Source organism: Nipponia nippon, unplaced genomic scaffold (assembly GCF_047370975.1).
Source record: "Nipponia nippon isolate SJK-2023a ecotype South Korea unplaced genomic scaffold, ASM4737097v1 scaffold_10, whole genome shotgun sequence".
NCBI classification, from domain to species: domain Eukaryota; kingdom Metazoa; phylum Chordata; class Aves; order Pelecaniformes; family Threskiornithidae; genus Nipponia; species Nipponia nippon.
The window spans coordinates 522,973-540,565 of record NW_028262291.1 but is presented as its reverse complement, the minus strand read 5'-3'; the positions used below and the strand labels follow the sequence as shown (position 1 = coordinate 540,565).

Below are 17,593 nucleotides of genomic sequence, written 5' to 3'. Positions count from 1 at the left end.
CCCCAGGCTGCTGGTAACCAGACGTCACACACCGCGGGGCACAGGCCGCCTGCGCCGAGCCCGTTCCTGGCTGCCCAGGTTGGCCCTTACCGCGAGCCGTGCCGCGGGCGCCTCGAGCGCCGGTCGGCAGAACGAAGCGAAGGTCGCTGCCGGCTGGCTTCCCAAGCAGCTGCTGCCCCGAGCCCTCGCCCGACCCGGCCCCACGCAGGGCCAGCACCTCCGGCGTGCACCAGTGGGGAATTCCGGGCAGCCCCGCCGCCTCCGGCCCCACGGCCGCGGTGGTCCCTAAAGCTGCGTGGGCAGCGAGCGGAGGGGAACAACCGGCCTCTACGGGCCGCGGAGCACAGCCGCAGCACGGGCCAGCAGGGACGGGAGCGAGGGCGCGGGCAGGCGGTCTCCTCCCGGGCTGTTATCAGAGCGTTACAAACCCAGAACCACCACCTAAAATCCTGTCCTACCAAATACGACAGTCCGCACAAGCGGGCTCGAGGGACATCAGAACCACGCACCCCCAAGCAGGGCCAAGTCCCCTGACCGCTTGCACGAGAGGTCACCCAGGGCAGCGCTAGCGGAGCACGTTCTCGCCCACCCAACCGTTCCCTGCGTTTTTCCTTTTTAAAGCCAACAACTTACCTTTGGTAAACCTCGCTACAAATACGAGGGCATACCCTCACGAGGAAGGCCTCTTGCTCCAGTCTTCTGACAAAGGCAAGCTATGGAAACGCGCAGCAAGACGCAGACGCGTGCGGAAGGGGGAGACCGCTGCCTCTCATCTCCACAGGCATGGTCTCGTTTCATGCCACCCCAAATGCTATTTAAGTGAGGCTTATCAGTTGTCCTTTCATCTTCTCCGTATGAAGTTGCTTTTCAGTGCTCCTCCGAGAGATGATCGCAAAAGGATTCCTAAAACCCGGCAAGACTGCAATTAGAGCCCACCGGCCGCACCAGGCATCAGCCTGCAGGGGAAGCACCGAGACTACGAATTACTGACCGTGCCGTGCGTAGCCCGAGTCCCCTTCACACTGGGAAGATCGCCTTGCAAATGCACTGCAAGAAGCATTTCCGAACTCCAACAGTGGCCCAAGGGCTTGTGACATCCCTTCTCTGAAAACAGGGACAAGCTCATTACCGTACGGCCCAGCGTCCGTCAGGGACAGCGCCGGTGCCTTCGACAGCCTTTCTGCCGGAGGGGAATTCAAACCAAGCCCCCTCGGCCCCCCAGTCCCACCTGCGAGGCGACCAGCAAGACAAACCACGAGCAGGCACACGTTGTACCAAAGAACACACCAGCAAACATCGCTTTATTACACCGGTTCAGTTATCCAGACTAACCATAAAAGCTGTTTAGAGGGATGTAGACGCACAAGTCAGTGGTTTATGTATTAGGTGAAAGCTCCAGAATCGCTACCAGGGAACAGGTATTCTTCACCACTCGTTTCAAACGTACAGAAGTGGGTCTCTGGCGGGGAGGGGAGGAGGCGGCGGGTGCGACAGGCCCTCCGGGGTGCCTGCTGCCACCCGAACCGCGGCAGACCCGGGAGGCCGTCCTGCGAAGAGATGGCGGGGGCCACGGCGTGAATCAGCACAGACAGAATGGAGATACGCGGACCTGAGCCTCGCTCAGCTGGGACTACACAAGCACAACACACTGGTACGAGCTACCAAACGATTAGTGAACAGTTCGTAAGACTGGTCTAAAGCTGGAACTAGAACAACTCCGGGTGGAAAGGCATAGAAATAAATATGTGCTCCGCTCCGCATTCTCTGCCCGTTCACAAACTTGTCAGCATCTAGTTACGCAGCCATGTATTCTTCACTACCTCACAGCAGCAAAATACCAGCATTTAAGAGCAGCCGTTGAGCGACTATCCACAGCACGGTGTACATATCCGAGAAAGAAGCCTGACGCTACCCCTCGTGTTGGTCATCCTCCTCCGTCTGCTCAGCAAGCGGGGCAGCCCCCGGCCCACAAACCCTGCTTCATCCGTTGAGCCATGCGGATGCAAGCAAACCGCTCGATTAGCGGAGGACTGCCCTACTGCTAAGTGCCCGTTCTTTAGGGCTGGCAAGTATTTGGGTCACCCTGTAAACATGGGAGAAATGCAGATTTTGGTTGTCATTCACGTACGAGACCAAAACGCATCAAAAATGCGGATGTCTGCTAGTCAGCGGCTCTGCAAGTCTCCTGCCACTTCAGAAGTCTGGGGTTGCACTCTTGACATTTTACTGGTGGTGTTTATGTCATTTGCTTCTGGATAAACACTTCCCTGAAAAATACCCTTTAACAGCCAGATTAGATGACAGTATTTAAAAAGTGATATGGTTACGGTTACGTCAGTGCCTCAGACGCCGATGCGAAGGCTTAGAGCAGAGGTTACAAAATTGATGTGTAGTGTAGCACTTACATTTTGGAATAATGACTTAAAAAAAAAAAAAACCCAAACGCAGCCCAGGTTTCCAATTTCTTTTCCTAGATGCTGAGTCACCAGCAAAACTGCTGTCTAGCTTGGCCTGCAGACCTCCGCTGCTACGCAGCGCCTGGGGAAGACCGATGCACTTTGCCTCAGCTCGCTCTTTTGGCAGGGCTGGCGGCACGGTGACAGCTATTTTGTGCGTGGCTGCAGACAACGCCTTCTCCAGTCGGACTCGGGAGACTGCTCGGTCTGGAGTTACCTTGGGAGGAACGGGGCAGCTCTGAAGGATGGCAGAACCAGACGTGTCCCGTACAGCAGACACCAAGAATGAAACCCTCTTGGTAAGCAAACTAAAAGAGCTGAGAATAAGGCAAATAACTTAAGACTGAGGGAGTAACTCCCAGTTTTCCGCTTGTAATACATTTTACTCCACGAAGCAAAGGAAAGGCAGGTTGACCTTTCTTACTTAACCTCCCCTTACACTTAAGAGATGACCAAGACTAAATGAAAAACTAAGAAAAAAAAAGAAACCTAAGGAGAAGCTGTCTGTCTCCCTAGAGCTGTGATACAACGTAAAACTATTGTAGGCTATTCCAGGATGTTGAAAGTCAGTTTAGAGAAAGGCAATAAGCCCCGTCTTAAGGGGCTGTAACAGTAGTGTTCTGTATTACATTCTGTGCAAGTTACGCAACTTGTTCACAAGCTTCAGTTTACCTGTGTTTATCTCACTGCAGTTCTGTTAATTGGTGGCTGAACACTTCAAACAATCTTACTCCACAGCTCAAGGTAGTTTCAGCAGAAAAAAATTCGTTTCCTGTGTCTGGTACCTGTAGGCTCCAAAACAAGTGTTCCCAATGCCCAAACATTGAAACCTCACAGTTTACTGGCAACAGATCAGCTAGATTCCCTTTGCGCTTTGTGCTAAAGCCCCTTGTCTCCACCCCTTGTTTCCAGGGAAGACGTACGACACGCCTGAATGAAGATCCCATCTCGTTGCAGCGGTGCTGGTTCTGACTTCCCTCTACACAGACTTTCTCCGACTCTGACTAGGTGTATGTCAGGAGAAAGGGTGTGTATGTCAAAGTGACATCTTCTCCCCGAGAGGATTTCCACACATTGGAAAGCTAACAATGAAAATTACAAGTTAGGTAGGATAAGGTTGAAACTGTCCACCAGGCCAGCTTGAGCACTACGAGTTCCTTTGAGCCCTCTGGCTGCTGCTCAGAGCTTCCTCTCCCTCAGTTTGTTCCCGTTTTGTTCTTCCAGTATCGATGAGTGTCCGTCACCATTGCTCAAGCATTTGTCCTTTTCATATCTGTGCTCTTGCTTCTGTCGCCTTATCTCCTTATACCGCAAGGTGATGTCACTAGAAAGAAAAACACACAGATGTGAACTAGTGATGTGAATAAACAATGCTGGTATTTAATAATTCTTACACAAAACCACTGCGGCTTTAGCCATCCAAAAGAGTTGTAATCTGTCTTCAGGAGGCACTGAAGGCCAACGACGGCATGCATTTGAAGAAGCGCTTTTGAACGGGTGTCCAGAAGAACTCCCCCCGTAAGACCCAGGCTAGACCTGAATGTCGCACGCCAAACGCTGCCTACCGAATGAAGAAACGCCAGGCTGTCCAGGTGAGCACAAGTATAATCCCCAAGATCCAGCACTGGGTAATGTAGAACGGAAGAGAAAGCGTGAGCGTATATGGATCGTACTTCACGACAATCAGGAACTCCGTGGCAGTGATAGCAGCAACCAGCCATGCCTGCTGACCCAGTTTCTTATGGAACTTCCTGCAAAATAAAGGCACAGATAAAACAAAGCTACTGCTGTAAAACTAAGCATTCAGAGAAATATTCGTAAGAAGACAGCTGGGGTAATAATTTCATTCAACTTTGCACAATTCTAAAAGTCTAGTTTGGATTACACATGTACTAAGCCTACACAGGCTGATGACTTTCATGTCGGTATCACTTCAGTTTCCTCCGAGAGGCTCTGAAAATACGCGAAAAGTTAAACTGCATCATCAGGCGACACAAGGAACTATCCCCATTTTCAGGGTATTGGTAAAACCACATAAACCAATTACCTGACCAGCTCGAGATCAGCTGAGGTTCAGGGTACGGTACAAAATAGGAGCCCTACTCCTAGACTTCCTCTGCGAATGCCAAGTCACACTGCCGTAACCATATTTAACCCCTGTATAACTGCATTCCAAAACTTACTCTCTTCCCAAAAAGGTATTCAATGACCTGTCACTAATGATCTCTGAACAGATTTTAAAAGAAGCAAGCTTATAACAAACAGGCAAGATACTGGAAGACACAAGGACGGCGTTTCACTTCTAGGACAACACAGCCTCGGGGCAAATACATGATTAATATTCAGTCCCCAGGGTTTGTTTTTAAGCAGTCCCAGACAAGGCAGTGAGAAGCTGCAGTGCTATGTACAAGTCTAGTGAAGGACTCATCAATCAGCAATGCCAGAAATTAAACTGCAGTAGAATCCAGACATCTATTCCGAGGCTCTGCTTGCAGAAGGAGAGATTGGAAATACACCATCTTTGGGGTCACCTGTTCCTGCACGGGAAATACCCCAAACCAAAATACCTAGAGGAATACCTTTCAGGAAACCTCCTTACCCTCACGAGCAGTAGCCTATCGCTAGAAACCTGGGGAAGTTGCTCCATCTAATCCAGTTAGATCCTCCGCTTCTCCACCTTGTCTGTTCATGTCATTTCTAGACCTGACGTTTTTACAGCTTACTGACCTGACAGACCAGATGATTCATGTGTCAGTAATCAAACGGGGTTCTGTTTGGGCAACAGAACAAGCTGGTTTTTATGCATTGGATTGCACCGAAATCCTGCGCACCGCAGCACCACTGTGCCTGCAGATGTGCTATCCAACAGCACAGAGTCAAGTACATCACTTCCCGCCTGGTAGACTAAATTTTTGTTCTTCCATCACCCATCTTCTGCATCTAAAATAGGATTTTATTCCCATTAGAGGAAAGAACCAAGAGAAAGCTACTAGAAGTTGTATGTCTTTTTTTTTTTTCTTTCTTTTTTTTTTTCAAAGGCATGATTTAATTAATGTTTCCTGAAATCCAACTGATTTGAATCAAGGAAGACTGAACTTGAGAAAAGCAATACCCTCGACCACCATAACCACAAACTGTTTCACCAGCAAGGACACACAACTTTTCTCAACAGCCTTTGGATGGTGTCTTTTACTCAAACACCACACAAAGAAGCCTTCACTTTCCTGTTAGCCCTAACCCTGCTACATTATCTGATGATTATGTCTCTGAAGGTGTCCGAGAGAAACCACGCAAATAGAAGCACCACCAACTAAACGTAAAGGCGGCTGTTCTTTTTGCCTGCTGTTACTCCTTATTCTGCCTTTGTTCTAGGTGTCTCTGCTTTAATCACAGGGAGCATCTATTCTGCAGAGGGCCTTGCCCTCTCACTTGACCACAGTGTATTCTGAAGTACGTTTTCCTACCGGGTCCTTTCCCTTTTGTCCAGCTTACTGTGTTATTCCATTCCTGCCACAGCATAAGGTGCGAAGTGAAACACATCCAGGAAGAATTCAGTGTCAAGTGGCAGGACTACTGGGGCAGGACAGAGGAGACGTGGAGCAAGGCGATACAACAAACCTAGAGAGGGCTGGGGAGAGAGGGATGGACGTGTTAAGATGACCTCTGCAGTACTTCTAGGGCATTGCAGCAATGGGAAATTCTAGTCTGGTCTACGACTGCTGTGATGCACAGCCTCCTGTCTGGCCGAGGCACTGATTTAGTAAACGCTGTGATATTCAGTAGCCACGTAAGCTCCTCGGGCCGTATTTTCTTGCCGGTTTTGCCATGCAGTGGATGAAAGAGAAGCCACCTCGCAAATCCCTGATTAGGATTTCCTTGGAGAGTGGCTGCTCTGCTAATGCTTCCCTCTGCTAGGCAGAGAAACAAGCCTGCCTGCCGCCCTGCCGCCTCCAGCTAGCGTGCTGCCCGGTGCGCACACATCAGGACAGGCCCCAGGCATCTCCAGTAGCGCCGGGGCAGAGGGAGCTGCAACTGCACATCTGCTCCCAGTTTCTCTTTCCCTGTTCCCATTAGATGCCAGCAGCTGCACTGGAGAGAGCATCCTTCCTTTAGCAGGTGTTTTCCTGGTGCTCAGGCATATCTGCTCCACTACATCCCCTTGGATTCTCAGATCTGGGAAGGGATCTAAGCATGGAGGGCAAACAGAGCTTCTCTTCGCTCTCCCGAATCCAGGGGAGTCATTGCAAGTCAAGCACACAAAACACACGGTTTCTTAAACATGAGGCCTGAGAGTCCTATTTGACACCAATGCGTAAGTTCAAACTACACAAAATTGTCGAAATACTCTGGAATAAAATATGATGCAGTAAATCAAGCGTAGGTTACTGCTGATGCAGATGGTATGACTGCATTCCATTTAAAAAAGTATCCTGCCTAGGCCAACGCAGATGAAAGGACTTCAGAAACTGCTCCAGGTGGTTCATCTGGTACGACAGATTAAATGGGCAGAAACCAGCCTTAACACATGGATAGAGAGAAAAAACGAAACAGCAAATCTCTCACTGTGAGCTCAAGCTGTTCAGATGACAAGGTCAGCTTTCTGCTTTGCTGATCTGCTTCCTCGTTTGCCATCGTTTTCTTTCACTAGCTTATGACGGCACACTGACAAAAAAGAATTAAAGGTAACCCCAAGAGAAGAGCTGTGCAGAACCTCAAGCTGCCAAGGAAGAGAGTTTGTTTCCTGCCCTTCTACTCATGAAAGATTTTAAAGAAAAGTCCTTTTTTTGTTTGATGAATGAGATAAAAATTCATGGCCTCAATGCAGACTCCTTGGAAGAGACTTGAAGACTAGAAACCAGGAAGATATGACACGGTCAAATGCTACAGACTCTCGCATCGAGATATTTCTGGTCAGGAACATTTCACATAGCCAGTCCCCAAGAACTGAGAGGCAGCATGTTGTTCACAACAGGAGCGTGGTATGTAAGAGCTGGAAAAAGCTTCAAGAACCACCCCTCTTCTTGGACTATTTCAATTCTAGGTACTTTATTGTCACCATGCTCAGACCAAGCTCCTGAAAGCAACGCCCTAGAACTGTCTGCCGATACTAAGAGTCCTGAATGGGAAAAAGAGAGTCTTCATATTTGAACTTCACTACTTTCTAGACTAAATACTGCAAGGTTAGCTGAAGAGATCTAATTGGTTTATCTCAGACAATCCCGTCACTACCAGACAAGGCAACGAGCCATGTTTCTGACAAGGAAGGTCAATGGAATATTCCAGCCTTTGTCCATTAAGAAGCTGAGCGAGTTTCCAGAAGGAAAAGGTCAGGAAGCTTTCTCATATGCTGTTAGCTGGGAGCCTCTGGTACAGCCTGCTCTTCCCCAGCAGCTTCTCCCTACAACACAACAGGAAGAATCCGAAACAGTTCCTTGGTTCAAAACAGCGTGCAAGTGAAAATACACCCCGTTAAGTTGGTAAAACAGGGGTGGATTATCTCTGCTTGGATGACCTGAAGCGCATGAAGGAATCGAAGCCCAGTTGCAAAAGCCTTCGCAGAGAAGATACTAGGTAAGACCCGATGCTAGGTTGTGCCATTTTGCCAGAACAGTCTGATGAGGTCAGCTCTGTGGGGCATCAAGCAGAGCCATGAACCTCAGAAGCGAGGGGGCTAGTCACCTTGCCCACCAAGACAAACGGAACAGTGGGTGGTGGTGGCAATGATGAAGACATGCAGTTCAAGATGAGAGCCTCGGCTTGCTGGATGGACTTCTCCAGCTCATTGGAAGAATGGCAACAAACTGAATCAGCAATGAGGCACCGGTGACTGATGATTCTCCTACATTTCAATGTTATGCCATGTGGTTGAACCGAGGGCAAAGGAGTTTTTCCAACCCAAACACAAGGAGCAGAAGATTGTGAATGGTGCTAAGGAGAGGAGCTCACCAATGAGAGGCAGAGACCTCTTCTTACCTTTGAGTTGGAGGCACGTCCCAAACCAGTAGGTCCGACACCAAAGGCAGGGGCAGCCTGCCACTGCTGAATGTCCTGAAATCCGACTAAGCAATGTGGGTTGACCCTTCTTCCCAGTTCTAGGAGTCAAAGCCTTGCAAGGGAAACTGATCTTCATAGAAGGTTGGAACCCTAAATTCTGAACACAGACACTTTTTGCGTTGGTCAGCGACAGACAATGAAATATCCCTTGAAGCCAGACGTTGTCTTAGACTTAAGATGTGGGCTCAGGCAATTTGTGACATTACTACTAAAACTTAAAAGAAAACGTGATTTTGAGAACAAAGCTTTCTCAGGTCTTACATGGTCTGCAGAAACAAAAGCAGCAAGGACAAATATGATGCTTAAGTAGGAACAGTCTGCAAGTACATGCACTGTTGTGTACGGGTGCACTTCGCCTTCAATACACTCTGCTATAAAGCGTCCTCTGATCTGCAAGAGGGTGCCACAAGAGCTCCAGAGGACCAGGGACCAGTTGGAAGATAGCTCAAGAAAAGAAGCGCCTTTAAGAAACTTTTTTTTTTTTTTTTTTTTTTAGTTTGGGCCCTGTTGTCCTTAGAAGGTACATCTAAGGACTGTAGTTCCTGGCTGTCAATCTGAAAGTGGAGTTCAGTACTCCTCTGCCCACAAGCCAGTGGCCCTCCAGCTAATTTACGCATTACGTTCTCAAAAGAGTGATCATTTATTAAAAACTGAGGTTAAAAACAGTGCACATCGAATGCCCTTAACAACAGCTGTTCTCTAACCAGATGTAGTCAGAATTTTACCTCCAAAACAAAAGAACACAAAGCAGATGCTTTGGGATTAGGTCTTTTTGTCCCCGACAAACTGAACTACTGCCCTGAGATGGATGCCAACAAGCTGGAGCAAATTCAAAACAAAGCAAGTGAAGCTTGACATGGTATATACACAAGAGGACTGGCTTACGGGTCGTCCATGAAGTCGTAGATCTCCCTCATAGCCACACCTCCCACATTGACAAAAAAGACAAGTCGTAACAGGACCAAGTAGTGTTCTGGTGGCATCCAAAGGACAAACTTCAAGTAAAACGTGTTCAGCTCTGCCAATAAAAACTGAGAAAAAGGACATTTTAATTACATTCAGAAGACTTCACTGAATGAAGCCTGGAACCTCCCTCTCTCCCTGCATGACTCCCCCCACCATCTCTCCAACGCCACAACTCCTACTCAGTATTACCGAGCGCACCACCACCAGCTGCGACGACGACCAAGGACAGCTGGGGTTTTAAAAATTTTCTGTGTGTTGGAAGAGGTATTAAAAAAAACACAACAGAAACCTGGACAAGCACTGCCTCTAATTTTGAACAAGTTTGTCGGGAGTGTGAAGTACCTGCAGACTACTGATAACAAATCCTAAAGGCAACAACTTGTCCTTTCACTATCATTTCGAATCCGACTGAGGGAACCCCAAAATAACAAGAGGCATACGCAGCACATCCTGGGGTTTTTTGGTTTGGTTCGTTTTTTTACAGCTATGCAAACGCCACTGCCAAAGCCGACTTAGGAGAATTGGTTACACATTTATAGCAAAGTGTTCTCAAGTGAGCTGCCCTGGCAATGTCATTAAGTGAGCGAGCAGACACAAGTTTCTCACTTCAAAAGAAATTATAACAAATGGCATTAAGCACTGTTTAATCCAAAAGAGCAAACCAATACCTGAAGCTGCTTATAAACTGTCAGCTGAAGCTAGGCTTTGCTAAAAGAAGCATTATTATACCAAAGACTAGTATAAATTCAATGGAACCACTCAGTTGCAAAATCTGCTCCAGCACCTAAAACCCGATTTCTTCAGGGTGCAAAAAGCTGGGAGTATGCACACAGTAACCATTCGGAGAAACACGTATTTTATTTCTGCATGCACATTTACTTTACTTCTCCCGTAAACTATGGGAGCCTCAGCAAGTCTGTTGTGCTGTGTGAACCTGGCAAACGTTTTATGTAGCGGATATCAGGGGATGTGAACTCGTATTCAACCGACTGAGTTTGCAAACTGCCTGGCACTCACTGCTGGCGCTGCTGAACGCTGCTTGTGTACTTACAGACAGCACGCTGCTCCTGAAGCGCCTCAGGTCTGCAGTTTGACATCGGCGTAAAATGCAACGCTACTGCGAGAGAGAGGCGGCGGTGGCTCGCCAAGCTGACTAACGTGTCCCACTCAGCAAACTGTAACAGGGCGCTTCACTGGACAGACCCCAAAATAAACCATGCTCCACATATTTCAAGATGCTTAAAGGTATGCTGTTCTAGCAACTGTTAAAAAATACGCGGGGTTATATCCCGTACCATAGCAGTAACACAGAAACTGGTTAATGCCCACTGTCTCTGGAACCACCAGAAGTGTTTTTTAGTTAAACTTCACAGCTGCTGAATTGAAATAGGTTTGAGTCGCTCAGAGCAGAGCCAAGTGACATCCCATGGACAGCACAAAGGCCAAAGTCCCCCGGCTGACAAGAGGCAGGAGTGGGGAAAAAGCACTTAAACTGCCAAGGGTATCCTCCCTATCAGTGTCGTGTGCGCAATGCCTGCGACTGTGAAATGGAAGTTATGAAGTCAAGGTGACGCATTCCCATAATACAAATTCAAAATATTATCTGAGGCAAAACTGTGCGCTTCAGGAGCCGTGCTGCTCAGAGCTAACGTACAGAAGCCCGAGGCCTTGGCTGCAGCCCCCTCCAGATGAAATGCGATAGATATCTGCTTAAGACTGAGAGAAACAAGCCACTTCCATCCAAAGCCCATGTCTTGGTGGCAGCAGTTACTTGCTGAATTATGGCAGATCACAGTTTATATTGCTCACCTTGCCAATCAACATTGTTCAGCAAGCAAGAGCAAATATTTATGCAGTGAATCTGTAAACGAGAGACATGGAAACAGACACCTTTTCTGCCACATTCAGAAGTGATCTCTTCCAGCCTCAACTAAAGAAACATCACCATGTCGCAGTTTCAGCCTAAGTTACTGTTTGTACAGCTGCTTGAGTGTCACAAAACATTACATCAAATGACAGAGAAAAGACAGAGAAGTTTCCTTACTACAAAGATTATGCCACAAACTGCTAGCCATCTGCGTAAGCTGGACGCTGGCTTCCACTCAAATTTGACCCAGCTATACGGGGTGAACTGGAAGACAATTCTCTTCATTTTACCTCTGAAAGAAAAGCAGAACACATTCTTGCAATTTTAAGAAAGAGCACATAAGGGACATCTTCTAACATTTCCATTTGGGACACCAATTCACGTACGCAAAACGCCTCCATTTACTCATAAAAATTACTACTTAATGAGATTAACATTCTGAGTTAGAGAGAAGCCTGTTATTTGGACTATCATTTTAAACTTTAATATACTACAGCCACTGTAGTAAGCAGTTCCTCAGTTCTGCTTTGCTCAGCAAAGACACACTACAGGAAAGGGTAGCTCATTACTGGTACAAGGCTACAGGGGATTTATTAAATTTTAAGTTGCAGCGTCCCAATTACTGCGAAGTTCTGATTACTAGGGAATGCATTATTTGCACAAGGACCAAACAGATCCTTGCTGGGAATGAAAGAGTTACTAGATACTTGAGTCATCTACACACACGTGAATTCTGTAATTCACATTAACCCCAACAGAACACCTTTCAACAACCAAGACCTTTAGCACTGGCCCAAGCTTTACGCTGTGCTGCTGCTTGCGGAGTGACTTTCTACGCCAGCTTACTTGTATGTAGGAATGTTCCAAAGTCCTTGCCATTTGTACGTTTTCAAAGAAAGCCAAGACAGAGTCTTCATCCCACAGTAAATTCCTAATCCGTTACATAAGATCACATCCATGATCCACTGAAAGGAGAAAAACACAGTGATGCTGGAGAAGAAACACGGAAGCCTGTAGAGGGACGAGACTATAGGTACCCATACGTGCCGACACGCTCTCGGCCACCGGGACCGAACGCCCCCAGAGGAGAGGGGCGCGTGAGCCGTCAGGAGCAGAGCCTCAGCTGCCCACGTCTGCTCACATAAAGCAAGTGTGTTCCGCAGATCCTCTTTTGCTGTATTAATTCTGCTACAGAACAGACCTCTTCCCACTTACTATCAGCTCAACTCCACGCTATTAACTGAGAACTTTAGAAATACACCAAAAAGAAAATCTGAACGTGTTCCTACGGACTGGATTTTATTATGCCCAATAACTTGACATGCTCTTTAAGCTTCCGGCTGCCTCCTAAAGAAATGACTTATCTCCAGGCTCAAGATGTGAAATTAGACACGGGATTTCTCCCCATGCTCTGTCTTATTGCCACGTGTTAATTCTGGAGATGGAGCTCTTGAGCTGAAAAAAAATTGGCCGTCCTCTGCATTCAAAGAAGCGGGGCACAGAGTGTTAATTTCCTACGTTTTTTTGAAGGCAAAATAGCTTTGCTTGATGTCTCTATACATAATGCATTTACTTTTATCAATACAACCATGTAGTAAATCATTACAAGCTTGGGAAAGAGCTCGTACTGTAAGAATAAAAACAAGCCAAAGTAACATAAGAACCATAGCTGTGTGCCCTGAATGTAGATAATTTTGATCGCTCTGGTAACCAATTTACATTTCACAGGAAAATAAAAAAATGAAAAAAGAAGAAGTGTCACTTTAAGGTATAGAGCTTGCTTTTTCCACAGAGAAACTAGATCACAGTAGTCTCTCCGGCTTGAAAAAATACACACAAGCAGTATTTTAGGACAAGAATGGTTACAGACTGTCACTTTTCAGTAAGCCCAAACCTTTATCTTTTAAAACATTTTTATAAACCACAACAGAAATTCTAAACACAATAATATTTACTGTTTTCAGAAAACAGTGAGGATACGTTTGCTGGACACAAATTGCACTGAGTCCAGCTTTGGTTGTTTTTTTAACAGGCAAAAAAAAAATCACCATCTGAAACCTGAAACACAAAGTTTTACCCTCCTCTAAATTTCAGATTTTATGGTTTGTACCATCACCAAATATTTGGAAACGTTCGGGTAAAGCTTTAGATTCCCTCTCTGGTGCGAAATGAACCACAACAAACATTTAACCACCTGCAAGAGTTTGAAACCCCACAAAATTATACAAACAGTGACAGACTCAACACGGAGAAGCACCGATGCTCCTGAGCTGCAGCAGTCACACATGCATCTTTGGCCACATGCACATGATATAATTTAGTTCTCACCACTTCCTACCCCCTCCCATTAAAATATCTCCTTCCATTTAGACAAATATATTAGGATCTGTGCAGTACATACGTGATCCCACCAACATTCACTGAAGTTCGGAAGCTGGTGTTCCAGACTGTACTCCAGAAACTCGAACATTACACTGATGATCATACACATCCACCAGTCTCGAATCATCAGTGTCTATGTAAAGGGAGAAAAAGTCTGTCAAATATCCACAGCAGTTGCAGCGTACCAAAAACCATTACAAAAATGAATACTTGCACACCAGACTGAGCAGAACCAGACAGCACTTACACTAACGCCCTTTAGAAATCCAAATAAAGGAGACCTCCATAAATACTGCAGAGACCCCGCTCAGATTTACAGTTTTGCAACAGTGTATGGAAAAATTATGATGGTTTTTTCCTAATTTCAAAACTGATCACTTAAGGAATACGAGATTAACCCTTCTGGGCTGCACACAGAGGACACACATGGTGTGCTTTGTTTGCTGGTTATTTCTACAGCTCAATATCTTGTCTCCAGTATCCAGAAAAGGATTGGGAAACTCATGACAATCTTATTTTTATCCTGTGATAGTCTAGTAAAGCCAAATGGCCACAGGCCTCTGAACTTCTCAAGTATGCAGCACAATAGACAAGACAGACGCTGGAGAGTAGAGATGATTACATTAATACCATTACATGAAAGAATAAAGGCAGGCAAGACAGGATTCAGAAGGAAGTTAGTGAGTTAAATGAATGGAATTACTGGGTGCTCGACCATCACTGGTAGCATCGTCCTAATGCTGCTCAAAAAAGGCTTTTCAGAGCCTGCTTAATGCAAGCTTTTAGTCACCGGCACTAAATCTCAGCCCTGGCTGTGCTGGGACACCTGAGTCCACTTTATATCAGCTAGCAGCTTGGCAGGGTGGGCAACGCGGAGCAGCATCTTCTTCCACGGTCAGCACAAGGATTTAGCTCAACTGCAGTCCTAGAACATAGGTATCACCTCAGCCTACTGTCAAAACAAGGGAAGAGATTTGTGGTAACACTTTATTTCATATTTGTAAGTGGATAAGAGCACAGAGGTCTGCTGTACCCTCAGCAGGGCGCCTAGATGGGAAGCGGCAACCCCGAATGTGCTCGTATTGATTCTGCAAGAGTAAATGCAGCTTGGCATTGACCGCCTCAGCCAGAAGATGGAAAAATATAAGCTATGCATTATCCATGCTAGCCTGACAACGCGTGATCTAAATGACTCCAAAGCAAACAGGGAGGCCCACAATAATTTCTGATGAATGAGGCACATTCATTTTCCATATTGCCATTCCGGTGCTTCAAGACACAGCTGAAGAGTCTGATACTCAAACCAGACCAAAAAAAAAAAAACAAAACCAAAAACCAACAAACCCAAACACATGTTCATCTCTGTTTATGAAGACACCACACTCACCATCCAGCGTTTTAGAGAAAAATACGCTAACTGACAAATAAGAAATATAGCAGCCAGTTTCCTTCAAGGACAGCAGCACAAACGCCTTGTGGAGTATGCTGGGCTCTTCAAATCCGGCTGCAGGTTGACAAGCTGACACATCACCTCAAGCACTTCTGCAGAAACATCTCTCCAATAACAACCAGGCTTCTTCCAGAGCCAGGCAGGTAACAGCTTGATTGCCTGACTGGCACATCGCATTCTATCCCATTCTAGTTCCTCGGGAATGTGTTACTACTCCCCTTATGTCTTGTTACCAGGCTCTCACTATCTAGGCGTTATTTGTAAAAATAAATACAGAATGTAACTGAAATGCTGTTTTGATATTGACGTTTCTAATGTAATTCTCTTGGATGAAGAAAATCCAAGTTCCTCCAAATTTACAATTCTTTATACTAACAGAGCAAGCCACAGACCAGCTGATCTGAAGCCAAGGTCTCCCCACGCCAGCATACTCGTCTTTTGGTTACAGGGGACAAAACCAGCACAAAACACAACACTGATAGGAATACATCTGCACTTTTGAAAAGGAAAAACAAAACAACAGTTATAGCTTATTTTTAAAATGGCCTGAGCTTTTTCAGTTTATTATATACGGTGGTCTTGCAGGTGAAAAAACAAACGAGGTCTGCAGGGCGAAATAAAGTTAGCTAGTAAGTCTGCTCAGGTTAAAAAAAAAAGCTAGTATTTAGACCAAAGTAATGAGCAAAACATGTGTTGAATGAGTTCTGCCAGAGACAAGCACAACTGGAACTCCTTCCGCAGTCGGTTGATATTGACTGAGGAGTAACAAGAATGAAGCCACTGCCCATTTAAAGATTTAAAATCCCGATTTGGATGCCACTGGGAAAAGCCTGCCTTGGATTAGTAGTAGTGCAGCATCGCACACCTATGTTTGGGTAACAGCAGACTTCCACTGCCTTCCCCATACTCTACGTTCAAAGGTCATTCAAGCATCTATCTTGCTACAGGAGTGAAGATTTTTACTTTTATTGATTGGACCTCAGAATGAATTATGGCGGAGGAGGGAGCTTGCCAATGTAACGTTACTTTGGAAAGAAATGAGGTGACCTAACATGGCCGGGGGGGAAGCCTTTCATGTATTACAAACACAGTCTAGTTCACAGATGACTGCCTAATATAATTGATCACGAAGACTGGCATCACTAAAACAGAAGCGGTCAAGCTTTAAAAGTAGAATAGTACTGTAACAGAAGACCCATTCTTACCTTCAGGTACCAGCCAAAAAAGTGAGCAGGAACAAATCCATCCAGTTTGTCCTATAAACCAAGGAGAGAGTGTAGGTCACTTTGCACTACAAACAAGAACCCATTAAGCCTTACTTTTTCCAAGAAAAACGCAGCAATAAACTCCAGTTGTTTCACATATAAATACTAAATGCATTTTATGAGTGAGTTTGTTCTCAAGTACAGTGAACAAACAAGCTGTCTTCAAAGCAAAGTCACAATTTTAAGGGGCAGAAACTGGAATTAGGATCATATTGATAAAGCGGAGACTATCTTTTTAACGCTAAACATCACGTTCCTTGCCTTCCAAGGGGAACACATTCAAGCCAGAGCAAGAACGTGCATTTCTTCACCAGACCCCCATCTTGTATCTAGCAGAGCTTCTTACATCTTATCAGTCCTGCCACCGTAAACCCCTGGGCAAAGAGTGCCTTTCCTCCTCCTAGTTTTGGTGCAAAACTAGAAAAGGACAGCTGCAATTGCTCTCAGTTATTCCAGCTCCTGACGCACTGAAGACTTACGCGGTAGACCCGAAGCATTCAGCGCTCCTCACTACACAAGCGCTAACAGCTCTGTGCAATCAGCGAGTTGTAAATAATCAGAATTCCTCTCCCCTTGAATTTCAAGTCTTCTGTTTGCCAGCGAGAAACAATAACCTGACAGTTTCTGGTATTCAGAAAAGTGCAACTTAGGGGTTGCTTGGCAACGTGCAACTTCTGAACTTTGTGCCTCAAGGTGACTGAAAGTAGAAGATTCTTTAAGCACACAAATAAACCCAAACTCCCAGGGGAAAAGGTTTACATCAATAATCTGAGAAACAAGGATTGTTAAACAGTTTACTCTCTCTCCTGGGCAATGTAATTAAAGAGACTCGTCTCCATCTGATCGACAGGAAAGGTCAACAGAAGACAAACAAGAAAACTGAAGAGTCAGTCATGACCTGTCAACGCTCAGACAGACTCATGACTGCACTTCAAAGAGTTTAATTAAGCAACCTTTTATCAAAAAAATAGTCAGAGTCATTAGCAAATAACTTTATTTGTTGCTTACCCAGATGTTGTGAAATGGATCCGTTTCATTGCCAGGATCATAAATAAGGCAGTTTCCACCGTAGTCTCTTTCCGGCAAAGGAACACCTAAATGTGGATCAATGTACTTCATAAACTGTCTGCCGTCTTGTACAGTCTGCAAAAGG

At 45.8% G+C, this 17,593-nt stretch overlaps 1 protein-coding gene across 2 annotated transcripts in view; it reads right to left on the bottom strand.

Annotated features, from left to right (window-relative positions):
* Nucleotides 1-1,275: 1,275 nt before the first annotated feature.
* PTDSS2 (phosphatidylserine synthase 2) overlaps nucleotides 1,276-17,593 on the bottom strand; it is a 40,726-nt gene continuing 24,408 nt past the window's right edge. For both annotated transcript variants that reach the window (XM_087739425.1, XM_009463638.2), the window contains exons 5-12: nucleotides 17,449-17,583; nucleotides 16,381-16,431; nucleotides 13,745-13,858; nucleotides 12,190-12,308; nucleotides 11,521-11,635; nucleotides 9,396-9,541; nucleotides 4,022-4,207; nucleotides 1,276-3,780 (exon numbers count right to left, since the gene is read on the bottom strand). In XM_087739425.1, the coding sequence (XP_087595551.1) occupies nucleotides 3,636-3,780; nucleotides 4,022-4,207; nucleotides 9,396-9,541; nucleotides 11,521-11,635; nucleotides 12,190-12,308; nucleotides 13,745-13,858; nucleotides 16,381-16,431; nucleotides 17,449-17,583 (1,011 nt within the window). In that variant the 3' untranslated portion in view covers nucleotides 1,276-3,635. The remainder of the gene's footprint in view (nucleotides 3,781-4,021; nucleotides 4,208-9,395; nucleotides 9,542-11,520; nucleotides 11,636-12,189; nucleotides 12,309-13,744; nucleotides 13,859-16,380; nucleotides 16,432-17,448; nucleotides 17,584-17,593) is intronic.